Source organism: Pituophis catenifer, unplaced genomic scaffold (genome assembly GCF_029215685.1).
Source record: "Pituophis catenifer annectens isolate HBS135680 unplaced genomic scaffold, rPitCat1.0.hap2 SCAF_9, whole genome shotgun sequence".
NCBI lineage: Eukaryota > Metazoa > Chordata > Lepidosauria > Squamata > Colubridae > Pituophis > Pituophis catenifer.
This window is the reverse complement of record NW_027256889.1, coordinates 25,500,503-25,517,255: the sequence shown is the minus strand read 5'-3', so window position 1 is coordinate 25,517,255 and position 16,753 is coordinate 25,500,503. Positions and strand designations below refer to the sequence as shown.

The following is a 16,753-nucleotide window of genomic DNA, read 5'->3' as shown; positions in this document are numbered from 1 at the left end:
CTTACAATGCATTAAGCAATAGCCTTCATACTTTTGTATATTTTATACAAAGTCAGTTTATTGCCCCCAAAAACTGGGTCCTCATTTCACCTACCTTAGAAAGGATGGAAGGCTGAGTCAACCTTGAGCCTTGGAGAGATTCGAACCAGCAGAAATTGCAGGCAGCTGTGTTAATAACAGGGTGCGTAGACCACTGTACTATCAAGGAGGCAGAGATGGGGCGCATAATCTGGGAATTATGCGTGGACTCCGGAGCCTCCAGAGTCGGACATAAGAGAAGCAGAGGAACAGGAGGAGGCTGTTCTCGGTGTGCACATGCACAGAGCTGCCAGAAGGCAAGAACAGTTAAAACAAAAGGGACAACTCGGGAGTAAGGCCTGGAGATGATTGGCCCCTCCCATAAGGCTTAAAAGAGGAGCAAAGGCACATGGGCCCTTTGCAGGAAAGGGGCCATGAATTGTTAATTCTGTTCCCAGTTGGCATCTCTGTTTGATTCTGGACTCTGTTTGGCTTTGCCAAGTAGGTATTTGGCAGTGTCAAGGGAGATAAAGGTTGGTGATTATCCCATAGGACTTCTCCCGAAGGACTTTTTTGCAACTAATTGGGACTAAGCTGTGAATGAACGTAATTCACAGCTGTTGCAATAAAAGAGGTTTTTGGGACTACTCATGTGTTTTAATGACTCAGGAAGCCTAGGTCACAACAGGGGCATGGTGTGGTTGTTGGTAGGAGCCTGCTGAGTTGCGTTGTTCTTCTTTGAAGGAAAATACATTGTAGAACTCACACAGTTGCTCATCTAGTCCCATCATATTGTCCATTCAGCTCAAGTTAAGTTTGAGGAGAAGCTTCATGAGGGATTCTTGCTTCGGGAGTTAGAGGGGATGGAGATGAGTTGGTTTGAACTGAAAGAGGAACTTCTTGATTTCCTGCCCCGTACTCAATTTTTCATGAAAGGACTTTTCCTTGTGCTTCTTTGTGACAGTGGAAGGCCAATGGCTTGACTGGGGATCTTGGAGCCGGTGCTCAGTGACCTGTTCCAATGGGACTCAGCAACGGACCCGTAAATGCAGTGTCTTGGCTCATGGCTTGGCAGAGTGCAAAGGAGCTCATGCTGACGCCAGGGAGTGTTACAATCCAGAATGTTCAGGTAAGGAAGCCCTCTTTATTCATTGCCTTAAAAAAAAAAAAAAAAAAAAAAACCAGGCAAAGGCCTGGGATAAATCCAGCACAATGGTAGATGGATTTGACTAGTTTGGGTATGCATATCATTCCTCACGCAGCTCAGCAAGATTGAAGAAACATGAATTACAGATACCTGCAGAAAGGTATCGCTAATGATTTTTTTGTTTTTAATTCTGTTCTGTTGTGTCCAATTCTTGGAGAAGGGTCTAAGACAGGGGTCTGCAACCTTAAACACTCAAAGAGCCATTTGGAGCCATCTCCCACAGAAAAGAAAACACCAGGAGCCACAAAACCCTCCCCGTGCCTGACTATTTCTTCAGCAGCCACAAAACTGGCATATGTAGTTGAATTAAACCTTCTGTTTTCTTCTGAAACTTTTCATTTCTTGGATTTATCCATGGTTAGCCTACCAGGGGTTGAAAAGCTCAATAAATCGTGTACCGGCGGGTGTCGCACATTGGTGGTTGTGATGCATATTTTGAGTGACAGGGAGCTGCAGCTGAAAGAGCCACATGTTGCTGACCCCTCGTCTAGGCTAACTCGCCATGGCTGACTCACCATGGTCAACTGACCCCGGCTGACTCGCCATGGCCAATTCAAGGCAGGATAACTCAAGAGAGGACAAGTGAATTGCAGTGGGCCTTGTCTTGCTTTAGTTTTCTCAGGTTAGAAGTCCTGGAGGCTGAGGTGAGCCAGAGCATGGAGTCACTTGGACAAGAGGGACAAATATAGCATAGCTGGCTGGAGAATTCTGGGAGTTGAAGTCTACAAATCTTAAAGCTGCCAAGTTTGAAGACCTCTGCTCTTGTCCCTCTCTTGAGTTATCTTGCATTGAATTGTCCCACAACAAGTTTGCGATGGCGAGTTGTCCTGCAGCAAGTCAGCTGGGGTGAGTCAGCCACAGCGAGCTGTCCCATTCTACTTGGAGACTGCCTGGACAAGCCCCTGCAGTTTTCTGGGCAAGATTTTCAGAAGGAGTTTGCCATTGCCTGCTTCCTAGGGCTGAAAGAAAATGACTGGTCCAAGGTCATTCTGTGGGCTTCATGCCTATTAGAAGTCATGAGGTCCTATTTTCTAGCCTGATGCCTCATTATGATACCAATCTGGCTCTCATGTCTGATGCTAGTCTTGGATAAACACAGCATCTTGGAAACTGCAAGAGGACTTTTTCAGCCCTAGAATAGAATAGAATAGAATAGAATAGAATAGAATAGAATAGAATAGAATAGAATAGAATAGAATAGAATAGAATAGAATAGAATAGAATAGAATAGAATAACAGAGTTGGAAGGGACCTTGGAGGTCTTCTAGTCCAACCCCCTGCCCAGGCAGGAAACCCTACACCACTTCAGACAAATCGTTATCCAACATCTTAAAAACTTCCACTGTTGGAGCATTCACTACTTTTGGAGGCGAATTGTTCCACTGATTAATTGTTCTCACTCCTCACCTGTCAGGAAATTTCTCCTTAGTTCTAGGTTGCTTCTCTCCTTGATTAGTTTCCACCCGTTGCTTCTTGTCCTGCCCTCAGGTGCTTTGCAGAATAGTTTGACTCCCTCTTCTTTGTGGCAGCCCCTGAGATATTGGAAGACTGCTATCATGTCTCCCCTACTCCTTCTTTTCATTAAACTAGATATACCCAGTTCCTGAAACTGTTATTTATATGTTTTAGCCTTCAGTCCCTTAATCATCTTTGTTGCTCTTCTCTGCACTCTTTTAGAGCAGGGGTCCCCAAACTTGGCAGCTTTAAGACTTGTGAACTTCAACTCCCAGAATTCTCCAGCCAGCATAGCACAACACAGTCTAGTTCAGATATATACATGTGTAATTTCCTTCCCCCTCATCAAACCACTGACTGTGCCATCGAATTAGAACCTGGGGCCAAGTTGCCAAAACCCAGAATGTACTCCATGGCGCCTGCGGAAATGACCGAGTTGAGGAAGTACATTGATACCAACTTAGCCAGAGGATTCATCAAGACTGCAGAATCTGAAGTAGCAGCCCCCATCTTGTTTAAAGAGAAGAAAGATGGGGGGGGGGGGGGCTGAGATTATGTGTTGATTTTCGAAACATCAATGCTGTTTGCAAACAAAATCCCTACCCCCTACCCCTAATGAAAGACTTGTTGAACCACTTATCAAAGGGCAAAATCTTCACCAAGCTTGACAGAAGGGAAGAATGCTGTTATGTCTAACTATATTCACTCTCCTAAATCCCCCCTCCGACTTTCCCAGGCATATGGAGTTGGCAGTGTGGAAGCTTCTGGTGGTAATATGGTTTCCAAAGCTGACAATATGTACATGGCAAGAAAAACAAATCTTGTGAGTTTATCAGATGGATGGCCTATGGAATAAAGCTGATACAGAATTGGGTAGTCCTGCTAGAAATACTTGGAAATCTCCTCCCAGAGGGGAGCAAGGTCCACAGTACCCTTTTAAGCAGGAAAGAAGTTGGATGTTCATGCCACCAATATAACTAGTTGGCAAACACTGATAGTATGAAACCAGTATACAGGAGGGAGGTCCCTGTGGGGAAGATGCAAATGGGTCAAAAGCTGGAAGATGGCAAATGTGTCTATTGTGATTACACATACACAAAAGGGATGGGGCTTTGATTGAGTAGCATGTTGAAGATTTTGATCCACCCCTTCCTTCTAAGACTAAGCATCTGATAAATTTGATTTCTATTTCCTGGACTTGTTGCTCTTTAACTACAAGTTTACCATTTCTTCCTCACTGCCCGAGGTGATCTATATCTCTTGGAGGAGTCTGAGGTTGCTGAGTTCAACAAATAATTTTTCAACAGCTCGTCCCCACTGTCTCATTGATCTCAAGACCTTGATGAGGAAAATGAATTCTTCAGTCAAGCAAAAGCAGGGTTTTGTTTTGTTTTTTAAATGCTACCAAGCTTATTTGCCAGTTTGGCCTACAGGCATTTTTAAAAACAAACAAACAAAGCAACTGAGATGAAACAGCAGAAAAAGAGATAGCATTTAGCTAGCGTTTTAAATTCACCAAGGATGAAAGATGAATAGAATTTCTTTTTATTTGTTTCACTTTTATCAAGCAATTACTTTAATGAGCTCAAGTGAGCATGGGGCCAGTTCTTGTTTTATTCTCATAACAACAACAGGTGTGAGATAGGTTAGTGTGAGGGGAAAAAAGAACGGTTGGCCCAAAGACATCCATCTGGTGGTTGAGTTTAGACCAAGGATACACAAAATGTCATACCTGTTTACATTGACATGTAAAACCACCTTGTTTTGACCTCAAAATAGTTGCTTCAGTGGGAAAAGAAATCTCTTTGCTATTTAAAACAAATTCATTTGATTAGTTTGGAGGTGTTTTGTGATAGAAATAGAACTGGTTCCTAAGTGGGGTTGCCCATTTTGAACTTGAGAGAAAATCTTTTTTTTTTAAAAAAAAAAATTAAAGTCTTATTCATGCACTCAAAATAACTTTCATTTTCAATCTAATACTTTGCACCCTCCATTAACCCCTAAACCTCTCAGAACTATCAAAGTCTAACTGTTGCCAATAGACAGGTATATTTTATATATACAGGTATAGATATTATTCGAGGGGAATGATGGCTCAGCATTTAAAGATGCTGAGCTTGTCAGATAGAAAGCTGACAGTCTGGGTTTGAGACCTGAGCTCCACACAATGGATGAGCTCCCATTTCTTGCTCCAGCTCCTGCCCACCTAGCAGTTTGAAAGCATGAAAATGCGAGTAGATGAAAAAGTACCACTTTGGTGGGAAGGTAACAGTGTTCCATTCATGCTGGCCACATCACCATGGAAATTGTCTTTGGTCAGCGTTGGCTCCCTCGACCAAGAAATGGAGATGAGCATCATGCCCTACAGTTGGACATGACTGACAGGGAAACCTTCACCTTTTACATATTATTTGAAGTCAACCTATGACCTCAATTGAGCCCAAAAATTATGTTGCTAAGTGAGACAGTTGTTAAGTGAGTTTTGCCCCAGTTTATGAACTTTCTTGCCACAGTTGTTAAGTTGTTAAGTTAATATGGCTTCCCCATTGACTTGTCAGAAATTCATAACAGGTGACACATGATCCCAGGACACTGCATTCATTGTAAATATGAGTCAGTTCCAAGCATCTACTCTAAATTTTCATCATGTGACCACGGGGATGCTGCAACAGTTTTAAGTGTGGAAAATGGCCATAAATCACTTTTTTCAGGGCTGTTGTAACTTCAAGTGGTCACTAAAGGACCTGTTATAAGTCGAGGACTACCTGCAATGAATTAAGCAGAAGCGAGCTTTGCTGAAGGTATCTGAACAGCTGCCCAGTGAGACAATTCCAACTCTGCCATGAAATGTTTTCATGAGGACTGAAACCCAGCCATGCTTTGATCCTTGAAAGTCTTCTGCTAAGGAGTAGCCATGATGTGGGACCCAAAGTTCTTCCTTGCTGCATCAGGAATACCTGGAGAATGCCTACTGACCTAGATGGTAGCCAAATGGGAAGAAGATAGTCTTCAAGGATCTCATAATCCTGACTCCTTTCCTTGGCCAAACTCTCTCAGCTTTTAAGAATTCAATTATAAATTGTGCCCCAGAATATTGGGTTGATGCTATCCAAATCCTGGGCTACAGGCTTGGCAAGTCACGGTTAACATCCCCCTATCTTCTGCCAATCGGTTTGGAGCAACAGCTGTTCTTTGTAAAATTACATGCAGCAGGTTTGAAGGTGACAGCCATCAGACAGTAGTGACAGATGCCTTTGGGTTGCTTCTGCCTACCTTTTCCTTATCTTACCTTAGAATCAAGTTTCATTTGCCAGTTTTTACTGAAGAGTGACAGCTGGGTCTGGAGATGGTCACAGCATTTTAGCTAATATCCCTTAGATCAGTGTTTATCAACTTCTGCCACTTCAAGATGTGTGGACTTCAATTCCCAGAATTTCCCAGCCAACACAATTGTCTAGGGAATTCTGGGACTTGAAGTCCACACATCTTAAAGTGGCAGAGATTGATAAACACTGCCTTAGTTCTTTCTCCCTGAAGCTCAGCCAGTGTCTGACTACTATTGTTAATCCCTTTTGAGATTATTTCATAGGTTTATGTGGGCTCTCCTTAATCCTGCAAGGTAAATCATTGTCTCTTCCTGTTTCCAGTAACTGTGTGGTCACCTTGTTCCTTTCTCAGGTTCTGAAGGGTCGTCCTCTGAAATAAGACTAGAATCCAGGTCTCTAGAGTTTTGACTTTGGCTGGGTATGGCGTTCCTCTGGAGCAAGTTTATCATAATTTGTTGTTATTAGTTGTGAAGTCATGTCTGACCCATCGTGACCCCATGGACATCTTGCCTCCAGGCCTTTCTGTCCTCTACCATTCCCCAGAAACCATATAAGCTCACGCCGACTGCTTCAGTGACTCCATCCAGCCACCTCATTCTCTGTCGTCCCATTCTTCTTTTGCCTTCAATCTTTCCCAGCATTAGGCTCTTCTCCAGTGAGTCCTTCCTTCTCATTAAGTGGCCAAAGTATTTCAGTTTCATCTTCAGGATCTGGCCTTCTAAAGAGCAGTCAGGGTTGATGTCCTTAGGACTGACCGGTTTATCACCTTGCAGTCCAAGGGACTCGCAGGAGTCTTCTCCAGAACCATAGTTCAAAGGCCTCAATTCTTTGGCGCTCAGCCTTTCTTATGGTCCAACTTTCATAGCCATACATTGCAAATGGGAAAACCATAGCCTTGACTATACGCACTTTTGTTGGCAGGATGATGTCTCTGCTTTTTAGCATGCTGTTTAACTTTGCCATAGCTTTCCTCCCCAGGAGCAAGTGTCTTTTAATTTCTTGGCTGTAGTCTCCAAGTGTGGTGATCTTGGAGCCCAGGAAAATAAAATCTGTCACTACCTCCATTTCTTCCCCATCTATTTGCCAGGAATTGAGAGGGCTGGGAGCCATGATCTTAGTTTTCTTAATGTTGAATTTCAAGCCAACTTTTGCACTCTCCTCCTTCATCTGCATCAGAAGGTTCTTTAGTTCCTCTTCACTTTCTGCCATTAGAGTGGTATCATCTGCATATTTGAGGTTGTTGATATTTCTCCCAGCAATCTTAATTCCAATTTATGATTCATCTAGCCCCGCCTTTCTTATGATGTGCTCTGCATATAAGTTAAATAGGTAGGGCGACAGTATACAGCCTTGCCAAACTCCTTTTTCAATTTTGAACCTATCAGTGGTTCTGTGGCCAGTTCTCACTGTTGCTTCTTGACTCGCATATAGGTTTCTCAAGAGACAAATAAGATGGTCTGCTACTCCCATCTTTTTGAGAACTTGCCACAATTCGTTGTGATCCACACAATCAAAGGCTTTAGCATAGTCAATGAAGCAGAAGTAGATGTTTTTCTGGAACTCCCTAGCTTTCTCTATGATCCAGTGTATGTTGGCAATTTGATCTCTAGTTCTTCTGCCTCTTCGAAACCCTGTCTGCACTTCTGGTAGTTCTCAGTCCACATACTGCTGGAGCCTAGCTTGTAGGATTTTGAGCATAACTTTGCTAGCATGTGAAATGAGTGCAACGGTGTAGTAGTTTGAGCATTCTTTGGCATTGTCCTTCTTTGGAATTAGAATGTAAACTGACCTTTTCTAATCCTGTGGCCACTGTTGAATTTTCCAAATTTGCTGGCATATTGAGTGTATCAATTTTTCTGCATTGTCTTCTAAGATTTTAAATAGCTCAGCTGGGATACTGTCACCTCTACTAGCTTTATTGTTGCTCAGACTTCCTAAGGCCCATTTTACTTTGCATTCCAGGATGTCTGGCTTGAGGTCAGTGGCCACCCCATTGTGGTTATCAGGGATGCTAAACTCCTTCTTGTATAGTTTATCTGTGTAATTTTGCCACCTCTTCTTAATCTCTTCTGCCTCTGTTAGGTCCCTGCCATTTGGTTCTTTATTATGCCCATCTTTGCATGAAACATTCCCTTCATATCTACAATTTTCATATCTCTTTTAGCTATTCTCTGGAATTCTGCATTTAATTCTGTGTATCTTTCTCTTTCTCCCTTGTCTTTCACTCCCTTCTTTCCTCAGCTATTTGCAAAGCTTCCTCAGACAGCCATTTTGCTTTCTTGCATTTCTTTTTTTTGGGGGGGCGATGGTTTTAGTTGCTATCTCTTGTACAATGTTGTGAACCTCCGTCCATAGTTCTTCAGGCACTATCAGATCTAATTCCTTAAATCTATTTGTCACCTCTACTGTATATTCATCAGGGATATGATTTAGTTCATATCTGAATGGCCTAGTGAACCCTACTTTCTTCAATTTAAGCCTAAATTTTGCCACGAGAAGCTCATGATCTGAGCCACAGTAAGCTCCTGATCTTGTTTTTACTGACTGTATAGAGCTTCTCCATCTTTGGCTGCAGATCACATAGTCAATCTGATTTCTGTGTTGACCATCTGGTGATGTGTAGAGATGTCTCTTGGGTTGGTGGAAAAGAGTATTTGCTATGACCATCGTATTCTCTTGACAAAATTCTACCAGCCTATGCCCTGCCTCATTTTGTACTCCAAGACTAAACTTGCCTGTTATTCCGGTTATCTTTTGACTTCCTACTTTGGCATTCCAATCCCCCATTGATGATAAGGACATCATTTTTTGGTTTTAATTCTATAAGGTGTTGTAGGTCTTCATAGAACCAGTCAACTTCAGCCTCTTCAGCGCCAGTGGTTGGGACATAGACTTGGGCTACTGTGATGTTGCCTTGGATTCGAACTGAGATCATTCTGTCATTTTGGGGATTGTATCCCAGTACTGCTTTTCCTATTTTTTTATTGACTATGATGGCTACTCCATTTCTTCTGAGGGATCCTTGCCTGCAGTAGTATACCTGATGGTCATCTGAATTAAATTCACCCATTCCTGTCCATTTTAGTTTGCTGATTCCTAAGATGTCGATGTTCAGTCTTGTCATCTCTTGTTTGACCACGTGCAACTTGCCTTGATTCATGAACCTTACATTCCAGGTTCCTATGGAGAAAAAAATCTTTACAGCATCGGACTTTCCTTTCACTACCAGATGCATCCACAGCTGAGCATCCTTTCGGCTTTGGCCCAGTCGCTTCACTCTTTCTGGTGCTACTAGTACTAGCCCTCTGCTCTTCCCCAGTAGCATGTTGGACACCTTCTGACATCAGGAGCTCATCTTCCAGCGTCATATCTTTTTGCCTTTTGCTAGTGTCCATGGGGTTTTCATGGCAAAACCATGAAAGTGGGTTGCCATTTCCTTCTCCAGTGGATCACATTTTGTTAGAGGTCTCTGCTATGACCTCTTGGGTGGCCCTGCACAGCATAGCTCATAGCTTCATTGCGCTGTGCAAGCCCCTTCACCACGACAAGGCAGTGATCCATGAAAGGGTTATCATAATTACAGAATACAATTATAGAAAGATTCCCTACAAGCCAAAAGTTAAGAAGTAGAATATCTTATGAAAAGGAGCTTATATGGAATTAGCCTGGGAAAAGGAAGGGATATTTTCAGATATGGCAGAAGAAGAAAAGATGGATATGCGTTTTGTATCTTCTAAATAGATAGCAACCTCCTCACCCTTCCAGTCAAGAAACTCTTAGAAAAAGAATCAAAGGTAGAAGGAAATTTTATCTTAATATGTAAAGGAGTAAATAGTAAATGAGAGCTAAAGTACGTACAGCAGTGGTGGGTTGCTATCGGTTCTACCCAGATCAGTGAACTGATAGCGGCGGCAGTGGGAAGCTCCACCCACCTTTGCCAGATGCTTCTGCGCATGCGCAGAAGCATCGCACGCAAGCACACGAGCTAACCGGTAGCACTACTGACGTACAGCATATCCATTTACCAAGATTCAGTAATCAAAGTCTTTTTCCTTGCAAGAAACCCACCTAAAGAGACAGTGAGAATCTAAGAGCTTTGATTGTGAACTGTTTTATAAGTTGAGCTAGACACATAGCCAAGATGCAGGTGAGAATCCAGTTTTTATCCAGTGCATCAAGCAAAAACTGTCCCCACCAATGCCTGAATTCATTATTCTATAGAGGACTATTAAGGTTTCCTGTAGGTAGCCTTCTTAAAATCATCCGGCACTTATTATGGCTTTTATGTAATTGTAATACCAAGGACAGGGGGCATAGTGGCCAAGTGGGTAAGACACTGGTTGACACTTGTCAACCAGAAGGCTGGTAGTTTGAGACCTAAGTACCACATGATGGAGTGAGTTCCTGTTCTTGTCTAAGCTCCTGCCACCCTAGCAGTCACAAAAGTATGCAAATGCAAGTAGATAAATAAGTACCACTTTGGTGTGAAGCTAACAACTTTCTGTGCACCTTTGGCATATACTGTATTTTTTGGAGTATAAGACACACCTTTTTCCCCCAAAAAAGAGGGTAAAAATCTGGATGCATCTTATACTCCGAATGTAGCCTTGCCTAGCTTCTCAAACTGAGGTTTCAGAGGCTGATAAAAGCATCAGAAATGAAGCTTCAGAAAAGAAGTCCCCAAACAGAGCTTTAGAGGCCTTTTTTCTGAAGCTTTTTCTGAGGCTTTCCGAGGCAGGAAAAAAAGTTTTTTTCTGAAATGGAGTTTCAGAAGTTTCAGAAGCAGAAAAAAAAGCAAAAAAAGAGCAAGGCACAGAGCTCACAACCAAAAAATTAAAATTCACCTCTGGGAACAGCTGATTGTGGGTATTCCAGGAGGCCGATCCACCCACCAATCAGCTTTTTTCTTATTTTCCTCCCCAAAAACTAAGGTGCGTCTTATACTCCGAAAAATACGGTAGTCATGCTGGCCACATGACCACATGATCTTCAGACAATGCTGGCTCACTTGACAAGGATGAGCACTACCCCCTAGAGTCGGGCATGACTGACAAGGGAAATCTTTCTTTACTTTTTAATGCCCAAAAAGGAGATCCAAGGTTCATATGCCTCAGTGCACCAGCATGAAAATGATTAGTTGCTGCATCAAAGTTGTGGCTATTTATGATTCTGAGCCCAAGAGACAATGATGATGATGACAAGTTGACAGATTTCCCTATGGGAGGACTTTGCAGCTGGTTAAAAGATTTCTGAAGCAGGAGATTTGGCAACGGGAATTTTCCAAGGACCACTTAGGAGAGCAAAACTATTTCCAGGACCAAGAAGTTCACATTCTAAAGGAATCAGGACTTCTTTTATCTTCAGCAAAATCAAACGGTAGGATATTTCCTAGATTAGGTCTAAGAACTGGTTTCCAGACTGCTATGGATTGAAGTGCCTGTTATGAAACCAGCCAAATTCCAAATTATCAGTGAAGAGACCCACCTTCCTACCAAGAGAAATTTCCTGACAGTGAGAACAATTAATCAGTGCAACTGGAAGTTATGGGTGCTCCAACACTGGAGATTTTTAAGAAAAGATTGGACAGCCATTTGTCTGGAATGGTATAGGATCTCCTGCTTAAGCAGAGGGTTGGACTAGAAGACCTCTAAAGTTCCTTCCAACTCCAACCGTATTCTATTATTTCTGAATCATCAGGAGACTGTTTAAAAGAAAATCAGAGTCTTTACCACCTACCTGGAGATAGATTGATTCTAAATGGGAAACGGTTCAGTTGCTGGAATTCTTGTAACTCCATCCAGTTCATCTCAATAAATCTTGCTAAATGCTCCCCAGGAAATCCTGCTTGGGAAAAAAAAAAAAATTAAGCAGCTGCTGAAAACCCTGGTGCTAACCATAGGCTGTTCCCAGCCCCAACATCCATTCACAGCCATGCTACTGCCAAAATCCGAAAGATTTTGCATTTTGAGTGGTCTAATTAAGGGCTGAAATGAGTTCCTGCAAATTTGCAGAGGGTTAATACACTTGACCACTTTAAAAATTCAAACCCCATAAAAAAGAGATCCCACCCCTTTGGTAACTTATGCAGCATAAGATCTTTGCCATTACAAAAGCAACTTGTAGCTCCCATACTGAGTAAGCTGCCCCTTCCTCCCCTAGACCTTTATAGCAGTAGGCACATGAATGAGACGATGTCACGGCGAGACCCCTGCATTTTTAATGCTAGCACTCCAAAAAGAAGACAGAAAAGCACGAGCTTTCTCCCCCATGTGCTATCATTCTTTGCATGATGACTTTTGTTGAACGCTTATTGGGAGCATTAAAATATATAATTTCCTGGTTGGAACCTGTAATATTTCAGTTGAGCAAAATGTTAAGAGATCAGGTAAGGGAAGAGTGGAGCGGTCCTTTGCAATTTTTGCCCAAAAAAATATAGTAGTGTGTCATAATAAATTTAATTAACAAAGGCTCCTTTGTGCGGAAAGTATCCCCCCATGAAGGATGTTTCCTCCTGTGTATTCGAATGATTCTCAGCATTAAACTGAGCTGCTTCTAAGCATTCTCCCTTGGAATCATTGCATTTTTGTATTAGATGCCCATTGGATTGTTCCTGATGCGAAAAGATAACTGAACCAGCTGCTTGCTGTATTGCCTTATGAGTAGGCAAAGAGACAGCAGTCAACTTCCACAGAAACTAATCGCTTAGATCAGGGGTCGGCAGCCTTAAACCCTCAAAGAGCCACAAAAGTCCTAACCAGAAGTTCCTGTTCAATTTTGGAGCCGACCGGTTCCCCCACCATAGAGACTCCTCCTAGTAAGGGTCCTTTTTCCTCTACCTGTCCTAACCAAAAGCCCTATCAATTGTGGAGCTGACCGGAAAACCCTCCCCTTGCCATAGAGTCTCCTCCTGGCAAGCCATGCTTCCCCCCTCCCTAACTGGAAACTCCTCTCAAAATTGTGGCGCCGACCAGCGACAGGGAGCTGCAGCAGAGAGATGAAAGAGCCACATGCAGCTCCAGAGCCACAGGTTGCTGACCCCTGGTTTAGATCATCTAGTCATTCCTGGAATAAAAGAGTTTGGAGTTGATCCTGAAGGCATGAAAGAAATTACAGAGAGGGACTTAAAGAAGTGACTTCACAGATGGGTGAAAGAAATTCAAAGTAGCCTGGCCTTGATTTTGTGTAGTACAAGATGGATCAGAGAAAGGCTTCCATAATTCCATTATCCTACCCTATAACCAGGGTCAGGTTAAGGCCAACTGATGCAGGGTCCTTTGTGCTCTCTGAGCTTGGTTGTTTTCTTGCAGATGTTTCAATCTGGTAGCATCGTCAGTGCTAGAACGGAGTGGGGTTTGCTCTATATATACAAGTGACTTGCCCTGTCAATGTTGGCAGGAGTGGTCTTGATTAGATGTTGTTCAATGTTAGCTTGTTTGTCTAAGTTGGTAGCAGTAGCAATAGCACTTAGAGTTATATACCACTTCACACTGCTTCACAGCCCTCTCTAAGCGGTTTACAGAGTTAGCATATTGCCCCCAACAATGTGGGTCCTTATTTTACCCACCTTGGAAGGATGGAAGGCTGAGCCAACCTTGAGCCGGTGAGATTCGATCTGCAGAACTGCAGCTAGCAGTCAGCTGAAGTAGACTGCAGTACTGCACTCTAATTACTGCACCACCTCGGCTCTTAGTACCTGGTAGTTCCTTGATTGTTGCTGCTTGATTGTTGTTCCAGTGTTAATCTTGGCACTAATCTCTGTTTATTAGGGTGCTGATTGCTGATTGTATTTTGGTCTTTTTGTTTCCTTTTTAGCTTTTTGATTGCCTCTCTGGCATGTTTGTTTATATCTATTGCCTAAGCCAGAGGTGGGTTTCAGCAGGTTCTGACCAGTTCTGGAGAACTGGTAGTGGAAATTTTGAGTAGTTTGGAGAACCGCTAGTAAAAATTCTGACTTGTCCCACCCCCATCTATTCTCTGCCTCCCAAGTCCCAGCTGATCAGGAGGAAATGGGGATTTTGCAGTAACCTTCCTCTGGAGTGGGGTGGGAATGGAGATTTTACAATATCCTTCCCCTGCCACGCCCACCAAGCCACACTCACAGAACCGGTAGTAAAAAATTTTGAAACTGACCACTGGCCTAAGCCCAGCCCAACATTGGTGCCTGTCATCCCTTCCATGGCATAACTGACAAGACATTAAGACACATTCAGTATTGAAAACTAAAGTTGAGTATGGCAGTGAAAACATTAATGACAGGATAGTTCATAGAATCTTAGGGACCTTGGAGGTCTTCTAGTCCAACCCCTTGTCCAAGCCAGGAATCCTTATACCATCCTGGTTGCCCAAATAAAACCATCAGTGATGGAGCATCCACAATTCTGGGAGGCAAGATATTCCATTGATTAATTGTTCTCACTGTCTCTTGATTTCTAGGTTGAATCTCTCTCTGATGAGCTTCTACTAGATAAAAGGAACTAGTGGTTCCCACCCCCTCCAATCCCTTGGTATCCTACCCACATCCTTATTCTGCTTAAAGGTTAATCCATTGCTGTCTACATAGAGAGGCTACAATAATAGAGTAGCATCTCTGTAATGTCTGTTTCTTGACCTGGCCAACCTCAGATGGGTGACACCCAGTGAAGAAAACCTATGACCTTTCTTTGGGGGCCACACACTTCCAGTGTTGTCACCTAGTGTTGTGACCTAGGCTTACTGAGTCATTACAAGACACAATTAGTCCCAAACAAACCTATTTTATTGTAACAACTGAGAATTATGTTAATTTCCAGCTGAGTCCCAATTAGTAGCAAAACAAGTCCTTCGGAAGAAGTCCGAGATAATCACCAACCTTTATCTTCTTTGACACCCTGGCAAAGGCCTTACTTACTTGGCAAAGCCCCACTAAGTTCAGAAACAAACAAGAGACGCCGACTGGAAACAGAGTTAGTAACGTTGTTTTCCTGCAAAAGGCCCCAAGTGCCTTTGTTTCTCTTTTAAGCCTTATGGGAGGGGCCAATCATCTCCTGGCCTTACTCCCGAGTTGTCCTTTTTGCTTTAGCTGCTCTTGCCTTCTGGCAGCTTTGTGCATGTGTGCACCAGGAACAGGCTCCTCCTGTTCCTCTGCCTCTCTGATATCTGACTCTGGAGGCTCCAGAGTCCATGCACAACTCCCAGATGGCCCTGGCCCCATCTCTGCCTCTGACGCACAGCCCCTCGTCTGGGCCTTCCCCAGACTCCAGGACTGGCCCATGTTCCTTCCCAGCCTCCTCACTGTCTGACTCTGCTGCCAGCTCCGCAGGCTGCTGGTGGACCACAACATCTAGAGGAACTCTAAACAATGGATTACATTCCTCTCAAGAAGTTTAATTTCTTCCTGTACAAGGACATGTGGGGTGATGAATGCTTCCAAAACAAAATCTGAGACTAAAAAGAGGTCCACTACCATCAGAAATTTGGGAAGAATATAGTATTTGCCTATGTGAGAGACCCAGCCCAACTCTTGTCTTGACAAATAGCCAAAAGGTCATGGGTGATCATACTGTTTCTTACTGTTGCTTTATTTTGGCAATTACCCTGTATCTCAAGATTCTCTGGATCTAATTTGAAGCTAACAGATTGAATAAGAGAAGTTGGAAGGGAGGGAAATGCAAGCGAGGTAATATTTAAAACAAAATGTTATCAATCAATTAAATATGTGAAACTAGGAGTAATGTGAAATACGATTTTGGAAATTAGCTAAAGTAGAGTTTTGCTCCAGGTTAATAAATATGGTAGGAGTGGAGGAAGGTATTATATTAGAAAACAGTTGAAACAAAGCTTGGAATTAGTTAAAAATTAAAATAAGAGTTAGGAGTGGAGGAAAGCACGAGCTGGAAAACAGTTAAAGCAACGCTGTGGACCAGCCAATAAACAGAGTTAGGAGTGGAGGAAAGCATACGCTGGGTAACAGTTTATATGAACTGTGAACCAGTTAAAAATAAAAAGGTAGGAGTGGAGGAGACTATACCTGGGAATCAATTGAAATATAATTGTGAACCAGTTAAGATTCTCTGGATCTGATAAAGATGCATTCTTGAAAAGAGAGTACCTCCTGAGGGATGGGAAATGAATTCCATTTGTTAAGTTACCCCTTGTGATCGCAACCCTGGGTGAGAAGAGAGGCCATTTTAGTTTAAATGAGATCTGAATTATTGATAAATGGGTTTAATCATTTGTGGAATATTTAATTAAAGCAATTATCAGCCAGCCCCGTTGCATCCCTCTGATCGAAAAGGTGTCCTTCCATCTTCAGAGCCCTTCTATCTGGTCCTCCAGCTAAGAGGAAAGCAAATTAGGAGACTATGCAAGGACATGTGTGAATAATCTCTACCTCACACAAAGCTTAAGTCTAAGAAACCAATTTAGGGTAACTTATCACAATCTTATGATCTAGATGAAGAATGGCAATTAAAATGGGTGATGTTTAATAACTGTAATCAATCAGATCATGGAGATAAAAAAAAACAACAACACCACTTCCAGAAATGCAGCTGCCCTGAAAAAATATGGAGCCACCTGAATAGCATCAGGACAGACCATGTCAGAATGAAGGCGAAGCTGTTTAAATTGGGAATGGCCGAGAACCTGCAACGGGACTATGGTGTACCAGAACAAACAATAACACATATGGATTGAGAATGTCTCCTCAGGAAATTTCAAGGCATCAGGGATGATCTCATTGCAGCTACACCAGAAGCAGTTAGATCAG

The 16,753-nt window shown here is 42.7% G+C and overlaps 1 protein-coding gene across 1 annotated transcript in view; it reads left to right on the top strand.

Annotated features, from left to right (window-relative positions):
• Positions 1–16,753, top strand: part of ADGRB2 (adhesion G protein-coupled receptor B2) — a 329,562-nt gene that overhangs the window by 205,024 nt on the left and 107,785 nt on the right. The window contains exon 5 of the mRNA XM_070949232.1: positions 983–1,147. Within this exon, the coding sequence (XP_070805333.1) occupies positions 983–1,147 (165 nt within the window). The remainder of the gene's footprint in view (positions 1–982; positions 1,148–16,753) is intronic.